This window comes from Pseudopodoces humilis, chromosome 1, assembly GCF_049639895.1.
Source record: "Pseudopodoces humilis isolate 2021_Gansu_Grassland_sample_001 chromosome 1, ASM4963989v1, whole genome shotgun sequence".
In the NCBI taxonomy this organism is placed as follows: Eukaryota; Metazoa; Chordata; class Aves; order Passeriformes; family Paridae; genus Pseudopodoces; species Pseudopodoces humilis.
In genome coordinates, this window is record NC_142200.1 from 72,991,822 (window position 1) to 73,007,775 (window position 15,954).

The 15,954-nt window shown below is 37.0% G+C and overlaps 1 protein-coding gene across 4 annotated transcripts in view; it reads right to left on the bottom strand.

The window, feature by feature from the left end:
- Positions 1-15,954, bottom strand: part of CTNND2 (catenin delta 2) — a 712,671-nt gene that overhangs the window by 434,330 nt on the left and 262,387 nt on the right. For all 4 annotated transcript variants that reach the window (XM_014260357.2, XM_088053661.1, XM_088053643.1 and 1 more), the window contains exon 3: positions 6,677-6,789. In XM_014260357.2, coding sequence (XP_014115832.2) covers positions 6,677-6,789 — 113 coding nt within the window. The remainder of the gene's footprint in view (positions 1-6,676; positions 6,790-15,954) is intronic.

Genomic DNA, 15,954 nt, shown 5'->3' on the forward strand with positions numbered 1-15,954 from the left:
CAGGGAAAAAAAAACCTCATACAAATGTCAAAACAAAACAAACCAATCTTTTAAAATGCGGCCAAGCATTAAAACCACATTGCACATTCTTAATTATGGTCTGAAAAAGGCTGCTTCTGTTTCTTTTCTTCTGAGATAATACAAATGAACTCCTTAAGGATTCTGAATGTAAGAAAAATACCATCTTTTCAACCTTTTCTAAGAAAATCTCTGTGTTTTGCTATTTTGTTTTTGGTTTAGTCGGGTTTTTTTTCAGTAGTTATGTTTTTCAAAGGTATTTTTTTGGATGCATGCCTTCCAGAGATGGCAAAGAACTCAAATAATGCAAACACTTCAATGAAAACCCTCTGGTATAACAAACTCTTTCACATTTTCCCATTGTTCTGTTCTAAATGAATGATTCCTTCCAGCTAATTTTATTTTCCTTCTGGCTTAACAGCATTATAGCCAAAACTAGGTTTCCTAGCAAAGAATGGTAGGATGTTTTTAACCTCTTCTACCTTGAAACCCACAACATGTTTTTACTAGGATGTTCTGCTTTATCACAAGCCCACACATGATAAGCTTTACAAAAGATCTAGAAATATATCTAGATAGTGCCACGCTTAACATTAACAAAACTCTCTTCAGGAGTAGAGCAATCTGCATCTTTTTGAAAGGTTCTACCTGACCTGGTCACTTAAAGCAACATAAAATAATTGTGATATAAAGGGGGAAAAAAAGACAAAAAAACCAATCTACAAAATGTTGTCATATAACAGCTAATTAATTGACTTGCAGAACTTGTGACGAATATTTTCAGAATCCTACATTTTCAAAAACATGCATTCTTTTATTGCCATTTTAGATTTTACTTCAGATAAACTTTTTTATTAATTCAGTTGACAAAAGTTCACCCAACCATGAATTGTTAAGCTTTACACAATCCACAATGATGAGCAACAGTGTGTGAAAAAACTTAAAGCTTATTCAGCTTCTGAACTACTAAGCAAACACACATTGCAGAATGGGAAGAATTTAGAGCTACAGCATTTGCTGACAAAAGTTTAGTAAAATCTTCTCTTACCACTGGTGAAATGCCCATCTCTTTAAAGAACATCACTTTTAAAAATCATGTTAAAAACAGCCATGCTATCAGCTTGTTTTTAAAAGAATAAGTACAAAAACTTTAATTGGTATTTTTATAGGTAATGATAAAATACTGATCCTTTTAAATTCTGCTCTGCAATAACTGTTGACCTCTTTGGTTTGGTTTTTTTTTTTTCTTTTTAAAAAGTTAGCTTTCTAATTTACTTGTAATTAAAATGATTTTTTAATTTTTGTTTTCAGGTTAGAAGCTTCCCAGTAGAATTTGGGGATATTACTGTAAGCAAACCAATGTGAAAAAGTTTAACACATTTAACTGATAAATCTTGAGTTGACAAAGAACCACAATGCAGGCTAAATTACTTTCTGCATGCACTGAAATGTATGTTCTATATGTCTGATGGTGTATAAATTTTACTTGAAAGTTGCAGTGGTTTTTCACGGGACTGTTGATCAAACTCTTTGCATTAAAAAAAACCTGTTCTGTCCTCATAATATGACAAACAAATCTTTGTCTTTTGGCTCATATTTTGCTCCAGAATCCATACTATCCATGGATTTTTCAACTTTGTTTTAATACTTATATTCTTATTTTAATACCCACATTCTCAAGCAAAAGCAAACACATTAACCACTTCAGATAAGAGAGTTGGTTTTTTTTCGTCTGAAATACCTGAATAGAATCATAGAATAACCTGAGTCAAAAGGGACTCACAAAGATCACTGGCTTCTGGCCCTGCACAGGACAGTCCTAAGAATCTGACCATGTGTCTGACTTATCTAAATGCTTCTTGCATTCTGGTAGCCTTGATGCTATGGTCACTTCCTTGTAATTTGATGGGAAAAAAAATAATACTGAAATACTAATAAAACTCTATTCCCAGGATTTATGAAGAAATAGTAATAAAAACCACAGGAAAACTCAGGTGGGAACAGAAAGTCATTATTTCCAGAGATGGAAATTTTAGAACCTATCAATACAACCTGTTCAATATTTTTGTTGATGACATGGATGAGGGAATTGAATCCTCAATTAGTAAATTTGCAGACAACAGTAAGCTGGGAGCATGTGTTGATCTCTTGGAAGGTAGGAGGGCTTTGCAGAGAAACCTGGAATGGTTGGATGGATGGGCAGAGTCCAACAAGATGAAGTACAGTAAGTCCAAGTGCCAGGTCCTGCATTTTGGCCACAATAACCCCCTGCAACATCATAGGCTGGGGATGGTGTGGCTGGACAGTGCCCAGGCAGAAAGGGACCTGGGGGTACTGGTGACAGCCGGCTGAACATGAGCCAGCAGTGTGCCCTGGTGGCCAAGAAGGCCACTGGCATCCTGGCCTGGATCAGGAATAGTGTGGCCAGCAGGAGCAGGGAGGTCATTCTTCCCCTTGGTACTGGGCACTGGTGAGGCCACACCTGGAGTGCTGTGTCCAGTTCTGGGCCCTCAGTTTGGGAAGGACATTGAGACTCTTGAGCACGTCCAGAGGAGGCAACAAGGCTGGTGAGGGGCTTGGAACAAAGCCCTGTGAGGAACAGCTGAGGGAGCTGGGGTTGTTTAGCCTGGAGAAAGGGAGACTCAGGGATGACCTTATCAATCTCTACAACTCCCTGAAAGGTGGGTGTAGGCAGGTGGGAGTTGGTCTCCTTCACCAGATAGCAACTGACAGAATGAGAGGACACAGTCCCAAGCTGTGGCAAGGAAAATATAGGTTGGATATAAGGAAAAAGTTTTTTATAGGAAGGGGGATAAAGTATGGGAATGGTCTGCCTGGGGAGGTGGTGGAGTTACCATCCCTGTATGTGTTTAAAAAAAGACTGGATGTGGCACTCAGTGCCATGGTCTAGTTTTTGGTGTTAGGGCATGGGTTGGACTCAATGATCTTGGAGGTCCCTTCCAACCTAGTCATTCTGTTGAATTCTGTGACAATGTTTAACCAATTTTATGGTGAAAAACACTTTACACATAATTAGAATGTTCTGTGTTCCAATTTCTCTGTCACCTATCATTCTACCCCAATGCACTTCTGAGAACACTCTTGTGCTGTCTTCTGTATGTCCTTCCTTTACCTGATTGCAATCAGAAGACTGACCCCTCCTGACCCTTCTCTTGTGGCAGTTAAAACCCCTTGTTTCCTCAGCCTCTTTTCACACCCCAGGTGCTCTCTAGCCTCCTGCCTTCCTGGCAGCCCTGCATAGAACCTGCTCTAGCATGCTGATGTCTTTCTTGTAGGGGAATGCTCAAAACTGGATGAGGCACTCAAGATGTATCCTCAAGAGCTTCAAACAGAAAGGATGAATCACTTGACCTGGTCTGTTGGCTACACTTATACTGCTGCAGCCCAAGGAGCAGCTGGCCTTTGCTGCAAGGACACACTGCTGACTCAGAGAATCACTTAGGTTGGAAAAGACCTCCAAGGTCCTGAAGGTCTTTTTCTGCAAGGTTGTTTTATATTCCTGGCTGTGTTGTAACAAGGGGATACTCCATCCCAGATGCATTTTCAAGTAATTTATGAATTTCAACTTGATAACTTCCATTCAGCTCATTTCACCAGTCTGTGCAGGTCTAGGTTGCAGCAGCCTCACCTCTATGAGGCCACTGGATTTGTCAATCCTTAATATTAAATATCTACAAGGACTACTTTATATCCTTTCCCAATAAGCAGCCTAAATTAGACCTAACACTGACAGCTGTACAGGAAAACTGTAATTGAAATTTTATTTATTTGATCATCACAGCAGTAGCTGTCTACCTATGTCACAAAGTATCCCAGCTATTTCTTCAGTGTTCTTGAAATGAAGGATCTTATGAGTTTATCAATTAGACTTGCTTTATTTTTTTTTTTAGTGAATCTGAAAAAAATTTATCTACATAAGGAAAACATAAGTTTCCTGGTAGTAAAGTGTGAAAAACATAGGCATTTCTAAGTGAGAGAACTCTACTGAGAAAAGCATATACAAAGCAGGTATGTTTTCCATGTTAGTCAGTTTATTAGACTGCATTTTTGCTACTTGTAATATACAGAAATTTCAGTATACTGCTTCAGGCACTCAGGCGCAAATGCCAGTCTGTTCAAGAGACTTTCAATAACAAATGGCACATCACTTCTACCAATTTCAGGAGCAAGTAGAAATTCAGTTGAGAAAAAGTCTATTGGCTGACCAGTTTGCAAACACTGTGTTCAAAGAAGAGTAGGCTAGGCTTGAGCTACACTCTTCAGTTTGAACACTAAGGCTCCTTCAAAAAAAAAAAATCTGAAACAACAAAAATACTGAAGAAACTGCTCAAAACAGTGATAAAGAATATGAAACAGAAACTAAAAGTTTTAAGGATTTGCTAACAGTACATTTCTTTTATATGTGCTTAAAGTTATCTTTAACTATGAAGAACTCTAAAAATATGCTAGCATCTAGTTGCTCCCCCCCTCCATACCAAAGAGAGTGACAGACTGATAGATCTGGTCCAGAAGGAATAAGCACTTCAGCTGGAGGAATGGACCAGCATAGAATATGACTCCTTATGGAGTGTATCATGAAATTTTAATATTCAGCAGGCTGAGTAATGAACTGTTCATAGTCTGCCAACAAGGAAACCAAGGAAAGGAAGAGCTCACAAGTTTTATCCTAACTCATGGTCTAAGTCCTTTTTAGCAAAATTCCTGTTGAATACAGTTGCAAATACCCTAAAAAATGACTACAGATCAAGGATATGTAAAAGAATACAATGCTAAAGAAACATTCTCAAATCTGGATGAGCACTGGAAAGTCAGCATAGCAGGCAGAAATGTACTTGACTTCATTTTGTATTTGTGTTAGTTCCAAGCCCCTCCAATGATGATTTAGAATTTTTTGGGAAGAAGATTACTCATTTAGTACATATGGGATAAACAACCAAACATAAACAGTATTAGATCATTATTTCCTCTTTACATCACTTGCCAAGTCTAGGACAGCTATCTAACTGTAAGCTTTTGATGTTATCTTCTGCAAAACAGTATTTCAGGTATTTCTTAAAATGTTTTTAGTTGAAATGCTAGAAACTCCTGGTCACACGTAAAACATTTCAAGGGCAAATTACAGATGTCAAAAATATGCATAAAATCTCTTCCATTATTCTATTCTGTTATTCTTCCGTTATTCACAGACAGATTAGCAGTCCAATTATTGAACTTCTTGAATAACTCATGTCTCAGAACTCATTCTGAGTCATCCGACCTTGATATCTCAAAAGTACAACTTTATAAATAATAAAAAAGTTCACCAAGGAAACATCTCCTGCACAACAAGAAATTTCCCAAACTTCATACCACTGACTGGAATAATCCTAAAATAACAGCATTATTTAAACATACCTCAGTAGTATTACTCAAACGTATTTCAGATAACCTTCTTGAAATGCAGTTATACCATACATAAAATTTAAAGTGCTAGGGAAGCACACTTGACATACCAATATAGGCCATGCTTAAACAATTTTAATTAACATACTTCCTCTAATGTTAACGAGTCTACATGGTGACAAACTTTATATAAAGTAAGAGTTTATCCTAAGGAGTTAATTCTCACCTGACTTATTAGGAATGCTTACATTTAAGTCAACTTCATGTACAGTTTCTGAATTAGCGACAGATTTTTCTGACTTTTGCCATTTTAATTGAACTTGCATTCCATATTTTTGTTACATCTTTGGCATTCTACTAAATAATTATTTCCTACTTACCACGGAAGAATTATTAATTTGATTGAAGTATAGTTTGAATAGCTTAAACTGAGAAAGTGATCAATGCTTTCTGTATTTTTACTACAATTATCACACAAAAGTTGGCACTAAGCTTGGAATGTTATACTTCACATTATCTATTCATATTTCCACTGATAAAAACAGAACACATGTCTTTAGAACTTATTTTTTTTTCTCAATTCTTGAAAATCAAGTACCATCATCTTACATTTATTAGGTTCATTGAGAAAACAAAGAAACACACCTATCAAGAAGCTAAAAAATGCAGTCTTTACTTCCACTAAATTCACCAAGACATCAGTTTCCTTTTGTTACAATTTCTTAAATGAACTTGTCATCCTCCAAACAACGTACCAGAACAATTTCTTGAAATAAACCAATGTTTAAACAAAGAGAGTGATTTATATCTTCTTACTACATTTTGATGACAGGTCAGTAGCTTTACATAATTCATTCTAAAGTTTTTAATACCCTGAATTATGAAATAATGATTAAACAGGTTCACAAAACTTACCAGTACATTTCTGCAACTATGAAACTAAAAATCTTCAGCTCAAAATTACAGCTCTATTGATGGTGGAAACAACTTGCTGATAATCCATTCAAACTCCAGCAAAGCAATGAATTCCAAATGTGACTGCTATTTTGTTACTGGACAAAGAAGATACAAAATTGCAAGAAATTTTCTTTTTAAAAAGCAAGTCATATTGCAAATTTTCAAACTCTACTAAAATCTCACACTCCCTAGAGCATATTTTTTTTTTACAAAAAGATTATCAAACTTGTTCTTGGTGATAACTCATAACAGCAACAAAATTTACTAATTATAAAGACATCAACAATATGTACATTACCTAATGCTGCTCATGCTTCCAGTTTCTGATCCAAGCTTACATCTCTCCAGCTGGCTGGCTACAATCTGACGTTCAGCCTCAAGTTCTCGAGTCAGTCTCTCAAACTGTAGTTCCTGAAAAAAGTAAGTTAAACCGTTTGCTTTGACTTCTCTTGAGATTAAGAAGGAATTTCAGCATAAAAAATGAAATTTGTGCAAGAACTATTAGCATAATACCTTATAACAAAGCTTTCTTTTTTATCCTTTTTTTAACACATTCAAAGTTCACATTTTTGTGGTGACACCTACTTGTTCCTTCATTTATTTTAACAATGTATGTCATAGAACGAAAGAGTTTATCAGGAATGAAATTTCTAAATATATTAAAAAATCTAGCCTACAGAGTTCATGCAGATCTCTCAGTAACATAGAGATCTCAGCAAACTGACCTAAATGTAATCACAAGTAAGTACAATTTGTGTTACTGAAAAAAAGATGCTAAATTCTGTGGATAATCCTGCGGTAACAAAAGTTTCTCAACTTAAAAAGATAACCATCACAGTATACACCAGTGAAATAAACTAAATTGAAGGTGTGTTTATATGGTCTGAGCACAGCTTACTTTCTGCAGTTAATGATATGCAGTAGGGAAATTCAAGTAGTTTTGGCCAAATGCTGTGCTAAAATTCCTACCACTAATTTAATTTATTTTGTTTTATTCTGTCAAGCAAATCAAACCAGTCCTACCAGATAAGATTTTTCCACAAAGCTTATAAAGGTACTTATGAAGTGTTTTTGTTTTTATACAAAAAAGAATATTTTTCTATTTTAAAAAAAAAAAAGTAAACCAAATATAATTCAAATCCCCACCTTCCCCATTTCTTAAAGGGCGACATTTCTCACATATTGTAGCATTAGTTTTATCAAATAAAAGAATTAAATACATTTAGAGAGTTAAGGTTATTGTAAATTTGTCGAATGTTGCTGTCCTTTCATTTTGGCCAGTAACATTGCATTATTTTCACAGATAAACAAAAACATCCCTCCTGCCCCTTTTATTTAGGTTTTTTGAAGGCTCAAGGAGAAATATTTTGCAAATCCATTTCTTAAATAATTCCATTATCCAAACAAATTAATCCATTATCTCTTTCCAAAATGACCTCCCTGTAAAGGAGAGGTATGGGAGGGAGTCCCTTGAATAACTCCCCAGCAAGGTCCTGCCGGGTAGAACAGCACTGGAAATTACTGGAGTCACGATTTATGTCCATCAAGTGACATTGAAGGACTTAGTATTTGAGAGAAAGGAAGAAATGGTAGAAGTCAAGTAGGATTTTTAAGTGTTCGTTCTAAATCCGACCTAAAACCCCTGACAAAGTAATCAAGGGTAAATGAAGGTATTAAACTTTTCAAATCTCTGAAATGAGGCAAATGATAATTGAAACATAAGAATGAACTGGCTGGTGATCATTCTGCTTAATTCAGCTGGATCACTCCTCTCTGTTTCTCCTGCTATTGTCATGGAATAACCTCTGTCCTGCAGTATGAGTAAAGGGAGACTTCTACATAGGTTATATTCAGCATGAAATAGTGAATATTTAAATGGCTACTGACTATGTGACAAGGCAGGTTTAACTGTAAATTTATTATTCCAAACAAAACTATACAGATTTGTTTGACACTGAAAATCAGATTGATGTAAAGACCAAAACATCACAGCTCATTAAATGTCAACAGTGCTATAGAAATCAATAGTTAATAATATTCTCTGCACATTTTTGTAGTGCACAGAAATATCTTTTTCACTGTTGTTTGAAGATACAATTAACAAAAATCACCTGACAATAATCACCTATTTCATATATGCCTCCTTCACAGAGAGCATTTCTCTCACCTAGAAGAATCAATTGCCTAAAAAGCTGGAGACGGCTTATCAGCTTTCCAAGAGTTATTATTCAAATCCAGGTCTTGTTTGCATAAAATAAAATCCTTAATGCAGAAAGGATTGTAACAGAAATATTACTAAATTGTTGAAGTATGAAAAATCAAAGTGGTACAGTATTTGCCATGCCAGCATGCTTAAATGAAAGCATGCAAGCCTGGAGAAATTTTGATAGTATAAAATACCCAAGAAAATCTAACTGATCATTATGTTTACTTTAAAAATACAAGCAGAACTTTTAACAGCTATTCTGTCCCACTGCATTTTATAAGCCACTTGATTCTATCACAACAATGCAAATTTTGGTGTTTAGCATAGATTTTCACCCAGTCAGTTCAGCTCTCATCATCCCACGTGAGGCAGATCAGATGTGCTCTTTGCCATGGCTTAGCATGGGCATTTGTCTTATCTGCCTAGTAAGAAGGAACAGCTCTCCCCACAATGCTGCTAGGAGAATGTTAAGCACCAAGAATTTGTGAACAAATGCTTCTCACTCTATGTCGTCCACCTGCCTTTTTCTAGACAAAAAAGTGCAGCTCATGGTGTTCTTTAAGTCTAGTAGGGGTGCAAACAACAGTTCTCTAGTCTCTCTTTTTTGTCCATGCTATCCCAAGACAATTAAATACAGAAATGCCCCAGACCTATTTTACTGAAATACTTCAAAAGCAAATATTATTTTGCCATTTTTTTTCTTCAACTGTCTGGATTGTATATCTTCTCATTTCTTTTCTATGCTTTGTATTCCTTCAGCTAATCACTCTGGTTGACAATTTTTCCAGAAACTTCTAGATTTCCTCAACTAATATCCTTTTGCTGTGATTACTTTGTCCCCAGAATGTTTTTTGGCTCATGATTCTAGTCTCCAAAATACACTTTTCTACTCTTCACTTTGTCATTTATTTTTCTTCCCTGCTTACTGCTTTCTGTTCTCTTCTGCCTTCCATCTTTCTTTCATTTCCTAGCACATTTCATGATTCATCCTCCACTAAATTTCTTTCTGTTCCTATTACACTAAGTGGTACTCCAGCAAATGCCCTAAACTGATTGGTTTAAGGAGTTTCTCTCATTCTCTCTCTCTCCCTGGTTCCTTATTGTGTTCTGTTCTTAAGATGTACAAATTGATGTTTTCTCATTTCATTGCCCACATTATTTAAGTCCTGCCCTGCAGAGATGACTAGAAAAGGACAGTTGTACCTACATTACTCATCAAGCAGGAAGCAGAGATGTACCTGATCTGTTGAGAAATAAATAATCTTGGGATTGTAATACATGAAAATGACGAGGAAACGTGAACAGAAAGTTCACTACTAGCTTTTTAATTGCTACTATTTTTTATTTAATTATCTTCTGTCAGGTGCCACCAGAAATTAGAAATGAAAGGAAGGAGACAAAAGGTGGGGAGGTGGGATATGTGCAGGGCCAAACAATTATAACTTGAAGAATTATCTTCCACATTAAATTTAATAAGCAACTGTTTTTGGTATTCCCTCATGCCACGAAAAAGGCGCAGGTCCACAGGGTTGCCTTTGGACTGAAAAAACGAAAGAAGAATTCAAGTAAGACTTGTGAATCTGTTTTCCCTCATACCAAGAAATCCTGGCAGAAAACAAATTAATAAGCTTCCTTCTCTTTGTTTGTGAGAGTGACTAATATTTGAATAAATCCATATGTTTAGACTTCAAGCAGCAGTCACAGTGCTTGACAGAAAGAAGACAGAAACCAGAAATAGCATTTGCTTACATTTTATAAAAATAATCACCAAACCTGACTCCATCATTTGTCTTATTTGTTGTGTTTACAATCATTTTCACCAGTTCATGCCACGCTGTGTTATCTTCACAACTTTCTATTATTTATCTGAATTGAGCTAATAAGAACATCAAAATTAAAAGCAAATTCCTACTCACTGATTATGCAAATCTGTTGTCAAGACAATTGCAGAATGAAGAACAGCAGAATCTACAATGCAACATCAAAATTAATTTACATAATAAGATGTCAAGAGCAGCCTCAAGGACTGTGCTGCAAAGGGCAATAATGCTCAAGCAAGTGCCCATGCAAAGGCACTACAAAGTGCAGTGATCAGTATGGCAGTCCTTAGAACTTGGCACCAGGAGGGGGTGTGGGAGTGCGAAGTCACCAGAGGTCAGAGATAATGATGAGAGTAATTCAGAGAAACCACTCAAGAGAGCAACTTGGAAAGGGAGGAACTTCATGATAACCTTATCAAATTGTTTTGAAGTGATACAAAGTATTTATCTGCTAGGGCCTGAAGTAATTTATGTTTAAAAAATGGCATCTGTTCACAACCATGATGGGGCTTATTTTTTTAAAAAAAAATCATTATTCCATAGATGGCAATTCAATGTACTCTCTTTATCAGCATGAGTTTTGTATTTTCTATATATCTATCCTCTGCAGCCACCAAAGCTTCAAGCACAGTATAAGACTTGAGTCAGGTCATAACATTTCCCAGTGGTCCAGACACTGAACAAGAATGATGGAAATCTTCACAGCCTTTGGACAAGTTAGGAACTCTTGAGCTCAGGACACACCAAAGCAGAGGGTATTTCATTATTTTTTATGCTTTACATCTCCTGGGTCATCTGTATTTGAATGTTGGAAAGGGTAAAATACGGCAAAAGAAATTTGGCTGGTATTTGGAGTTGATCTCATTTTACTTCGCCCTTTACAATCTTAAAATAATCCTTTAACCCTTTCACAAAGGCATGTGTATTGATGCTAAGTAAAAGACATAGCAAAATTGGTAGTGACAGTAAAAAGCAACTACCAAAAAAAAAAAACAAAAAACACCACCCTAAAAAAAAATATCTAAATTTAGGCACAAGAGGCTTGCAGAATTACTGGGTTCTTAAGAAACTTTAGGTCATGACATTAAAAAGGAGAAGTGTCTAGCTTTTGATTGCAAATATGCTATACAAACCTAACTGGGGCACTGGTGATCATCTGAATTTTCAAATACAGACAAATAACAGCACTAAAAATCCAGGTTGGGAATGCCTGGTGAGATGAAAACAGGAACCTGATTACAGCTACACAAACAAGTAAGTCATCTCTGGGACTGAAGTCTTTCAAAGGAGTATGTTAGAAACCACAGAACTTCAAAAAGTACACAGGCTGTAGAAGTATACAACATTGGCTTGACCTTTTTGTAACTTGTTAAACAAGAAAAAACTTACTTCAATTAATATCACGAGTATGTGTATATTCCTAGGCACATCCTATGGTGTCATGCACAATTCCGTATACTCCGTATCTGTACACGCCACTACTCAGAGTGATGTTGGTAACAAACTATTTTTAACCTATTGTACCAAAAACACGTGAGTAGCAAAAACTGGAGCATATACTTCCTAAGGAAAACAGCAAAATCTAGGAAAGTTTAACTCGGCAGAAATCTAGGGACAGATATCATCAGAAATAAGCCAGACCTGACAGCCCATCCTGTAAACAGAAAGAAAACAACGTGTCTTCATGCTTTCAAAACAGGAAAAAAAACACCACTAGCAATGCCCCTCCCTAGACATCTGACAGTAAATGTTGTTCAAAAGCTTCAAAACTGAGTTTTAGAATGTAGCAATCAATACCTTTCACATTCTCTACCCTCTCCATTGCTGGACTGTGTATTCATTTGTTCTGTTCTTATCCCTTTTCACTGGATTGTTTTATTCTTCCATTATATTGAATAACATGGGGGTGATGGAAAAAGCCCACAGAAAGGTAATCTGATAAGCAGAGAGGCAGCAGATTCAGAAACTCAGAGGCTGGTATGTACGTTCTTGCAGAATCTTAATGGAGAAATGACTGCACCTATAAGCAAGTACAAGTTTCCAAGTAACCAAACTGAAGGAAGCAATTCATACAATGGAGGACAGGGCTACCATTCAGAGGAACTTTGACAAGCTGGAAGAATAGGCCAACAGGAGTGGCAAGAAGCTCATGAAAGAAAAACAAACAGTCCTGCACAGAGGATGGTACAGCATCTCCCCAGAAAGGATCTGGGGGTGTGGCAGACACAAAGTTATGACTTAGCAGTGCATTCCTGTGGTGACAATGGCCAACTACTCATTTCATTGCTCTAACAAGAGAGCTGCTAGCAGAACAAGGAAACAATTGAACTAATTATTCACTCTTATTTGCTACTCCTTAAGCTGCATCTTGAGTACAGTGGTTGGGTTTGGGCCACAAGGACTAGACATGACAAGATTTTGAAGCAAGATCACCAGAGGGTCACAAAAATGGTCATATCTGGACCATCTGGGGAAAGTGTAATTTATAGCATCACTAAGGCAGGAAAAGACCTCCAAGATTAAAAGTCCAACCTTTGACCAAATATTACCATGTCAACTAGACCACAGAACTAAGTGACACATGCAGTTGTTTCTTGAACACTTCCAGGGATGACTGTTCCAATGCGTAACAACCCTGCCAGTGGAAAAATTCTTTCTGATGCCCAACCTAAATCTGCTCTGACAGAGTTTGAGACTGTTGTGCCCTTGTCCTCTCACTGGCTACCTGGAAGTAGAGACTGATCCTCACTTTGCAATATTCTCCTGTCAGGTAGTTGTAGAGAGCAACAAGATCACCCCTGAGTCTCCTTTTCTCCAGGCTAAACAACCCCAGCTCCCTCAGCCACTCCTCATATCACTGACCCTCCAGACCCTTCACCAGCTCTGTGCCTTTCTCTGGACATGCTACAGTCTCTCAATGTCATTCTTGCAGAGAGTGGCCCAGAAATGAACACAGCATTTGAGGTGTGGCCTCACTAGTGCGAAGTACAGGGGGACAATCACTGTCCTGGTCCTGCTGGCCACACTATTGCTGATACAGGCCAGGATGCCACTGGCCTTGGCCACCTGGGTACAATCTGGCTCATGTTCAGCCACTGTCAATCAATACTCCCTGGTCCTTTTCTGCTGGGCAGTTTTCCCATCACTCTGCCCCCAGCAGAGTAGCATGGTTGACACAGATTTTCACTTCTTTAAGGGGATTATAGTGAACACATCAGAAGGCTCTTGCCAGGCATGTGCAGCAAGTGGACACAGGTAGCAGTGACAAGCTGCAATGAAGTAAATTCTAACTGAACAAAAGGTAAAAGAACAAACACAAACAACAAAAACAGTAATTAAAAAAAAATCCAAAACCAAAAAAATACATCAGGGGTAGTGAAACACTGGAACAGGTTGTACATGTAGAATCTCCATTCTTTGAGATTTCAAGTCTTCTTCACATCTGATCTAACACTGAAGGTAGACTTACTTGGAGCAGACCTCCCGACTCTTTTAACCTATTTTCTCCATGATCCTAGAACTGATGAGATCTGAATATTTTTCAAGTCTTTATACCAAAGTTATTGACTAGATCAGAGGCTACCAAACTCTATGATCATGATGATTACATAAAGACATGTTTCACTTGATGCAAATGTTTGTATTTTATCAGTCTGAATTTCTTTAGCTTATTCCATTGCCTGATTTGACCGTTTTAGCAATCCCATGCTTCTTTTACAAGAGGTAAGCATGGTGCCTAGGCTATTATGTATATGGATCATTTATGGGATAAACAACTATTTTTGCTGATTACAGTGTTTAAAAATAAACTATTCCTTCATTTTTACATAAGATTACTTCAAAGAAGTCCCTTTCACACCTTTAACAACTTTTATAGAAATAAAATCCTATTTTATTTTCTATGTTTAGGATCCTGATACAAATATGGTGACACTTTCCTTTACTTTACTATTCCACTGTATATTTTAGCTCTCTAGGCATACTGCCCTGCTTCTCTGTGAGTTACAGGCAAGCTCTGCTCTCTGAAGGCACATTGCCCAACTGCCTCAACTTCTGTTCCTAGGAAAATTGCATTATTTCTTTTCCAGTGTAACCACTAAAATCTTTAAAATTATCTCCATTTTTCTATGTCAAATTGTCTGGTCCTTTTTTATCCCATTTTTTTCTTCTCTCTGTTTTATGTTCAGCTTCAATCTTTAAGCTAACTCTTTTCTTCTTCTCACTAGTTCTTTTATCCCTTGCCAACACTCCCAATGCTTCATCATCCACCATGATTGCTGTGCTATTCCACTTCCTCCCATGCAAACTACTTCTGCCTATAAAGCAATAAACTGTAAGTAAAAACTTTGGAGTGTTAGGACAGGATTGGAACTACTGTGAGCTTTCTAATGCAAGTATTTTGCTTCTCCACCCTCCACAGCAGCAATTTAAGGAGGATGTAAGATTAAACTGACTTTCTACCTTAGTGACTTAGACCTGCTTCAGGGCTTAATGTTGTTATTTGTAAAGCTCAATGTGAGAGCAAAACAAATCCTCAAAGTAGTAGGCCTTCTCCAAGGAGAGTAAAAGTAGAGCTGGAGTTTAGCAACAGACCCTGACTCTAGTCTTACACTGGTCTGAGCTTGTAATTCTCATTTACTTCTCAGCTGTCAAATCACATGTCTAAGTGGAAAAGTTACAGTAGCAGCTCTTGAAGCATTCTCAGCAAATCTAATATACCAGACAGAACCATGGACTGATGCTTTTTACCTTGATTTACCAGTACATATCTGCAGAGTAATTTTCTCCTGAAAAGAGCAACACACATGTTGGAGATGGAAAATGCTTAATTATATATATATATATATATATATTTGTATAGTTTAAAAACATGTGAAAAGCAAAGGAGTCAACCAACATGGTCACAAAATGTGAAACTTCTAAAAATGTCCTAGACATTGAAGCACTAAGAAAGCCTTTTCTGGTTCTGACAACATCCTCAGGTTCTAGTTTCCCTTTCTTATCTGATTAGATCTGTGCTCTGTTGGTCAATGTGCCAAGATGCCAGCAAAAACTGCAGAGCTGTCAGAGCACACACCAACATATGTACACACCAGTGACACACACAACTTCTTGAGCAGTCTATCTATATGCTTAGAGATCTGAAGTCTTCTCCAGCATGTTCTTTATGGAGTTTTCCAGTTCCCTATCTATATGCCTCTGATCTAGTTCTCCCTCCCAGAGCTGTGAGAGTACACATCATCCTAGGCACAGCAGACAGATGGAGAATCAGCATGATAAATCATTAGCTTTACACTTGTCCAAAATGGTCTAAAAGAGCAGCCAACTATTCCCTTTCTCTTCTCCCACCTGAATTGAGGAAACTATTCAGGTGAACAATTTTTTCTTATGATTTTCCTCACCTTATAAAAAGGACTTATTTCTCAACACAGACATAAACCATCAGTACAGCATATCCAAGAACAGACTCCATAATTTGCAATATTCCCTGAATTTCTGAATTAATTAGGATACTAGATCTGAATATTGCCATCAGTTGCTATTAAAAAG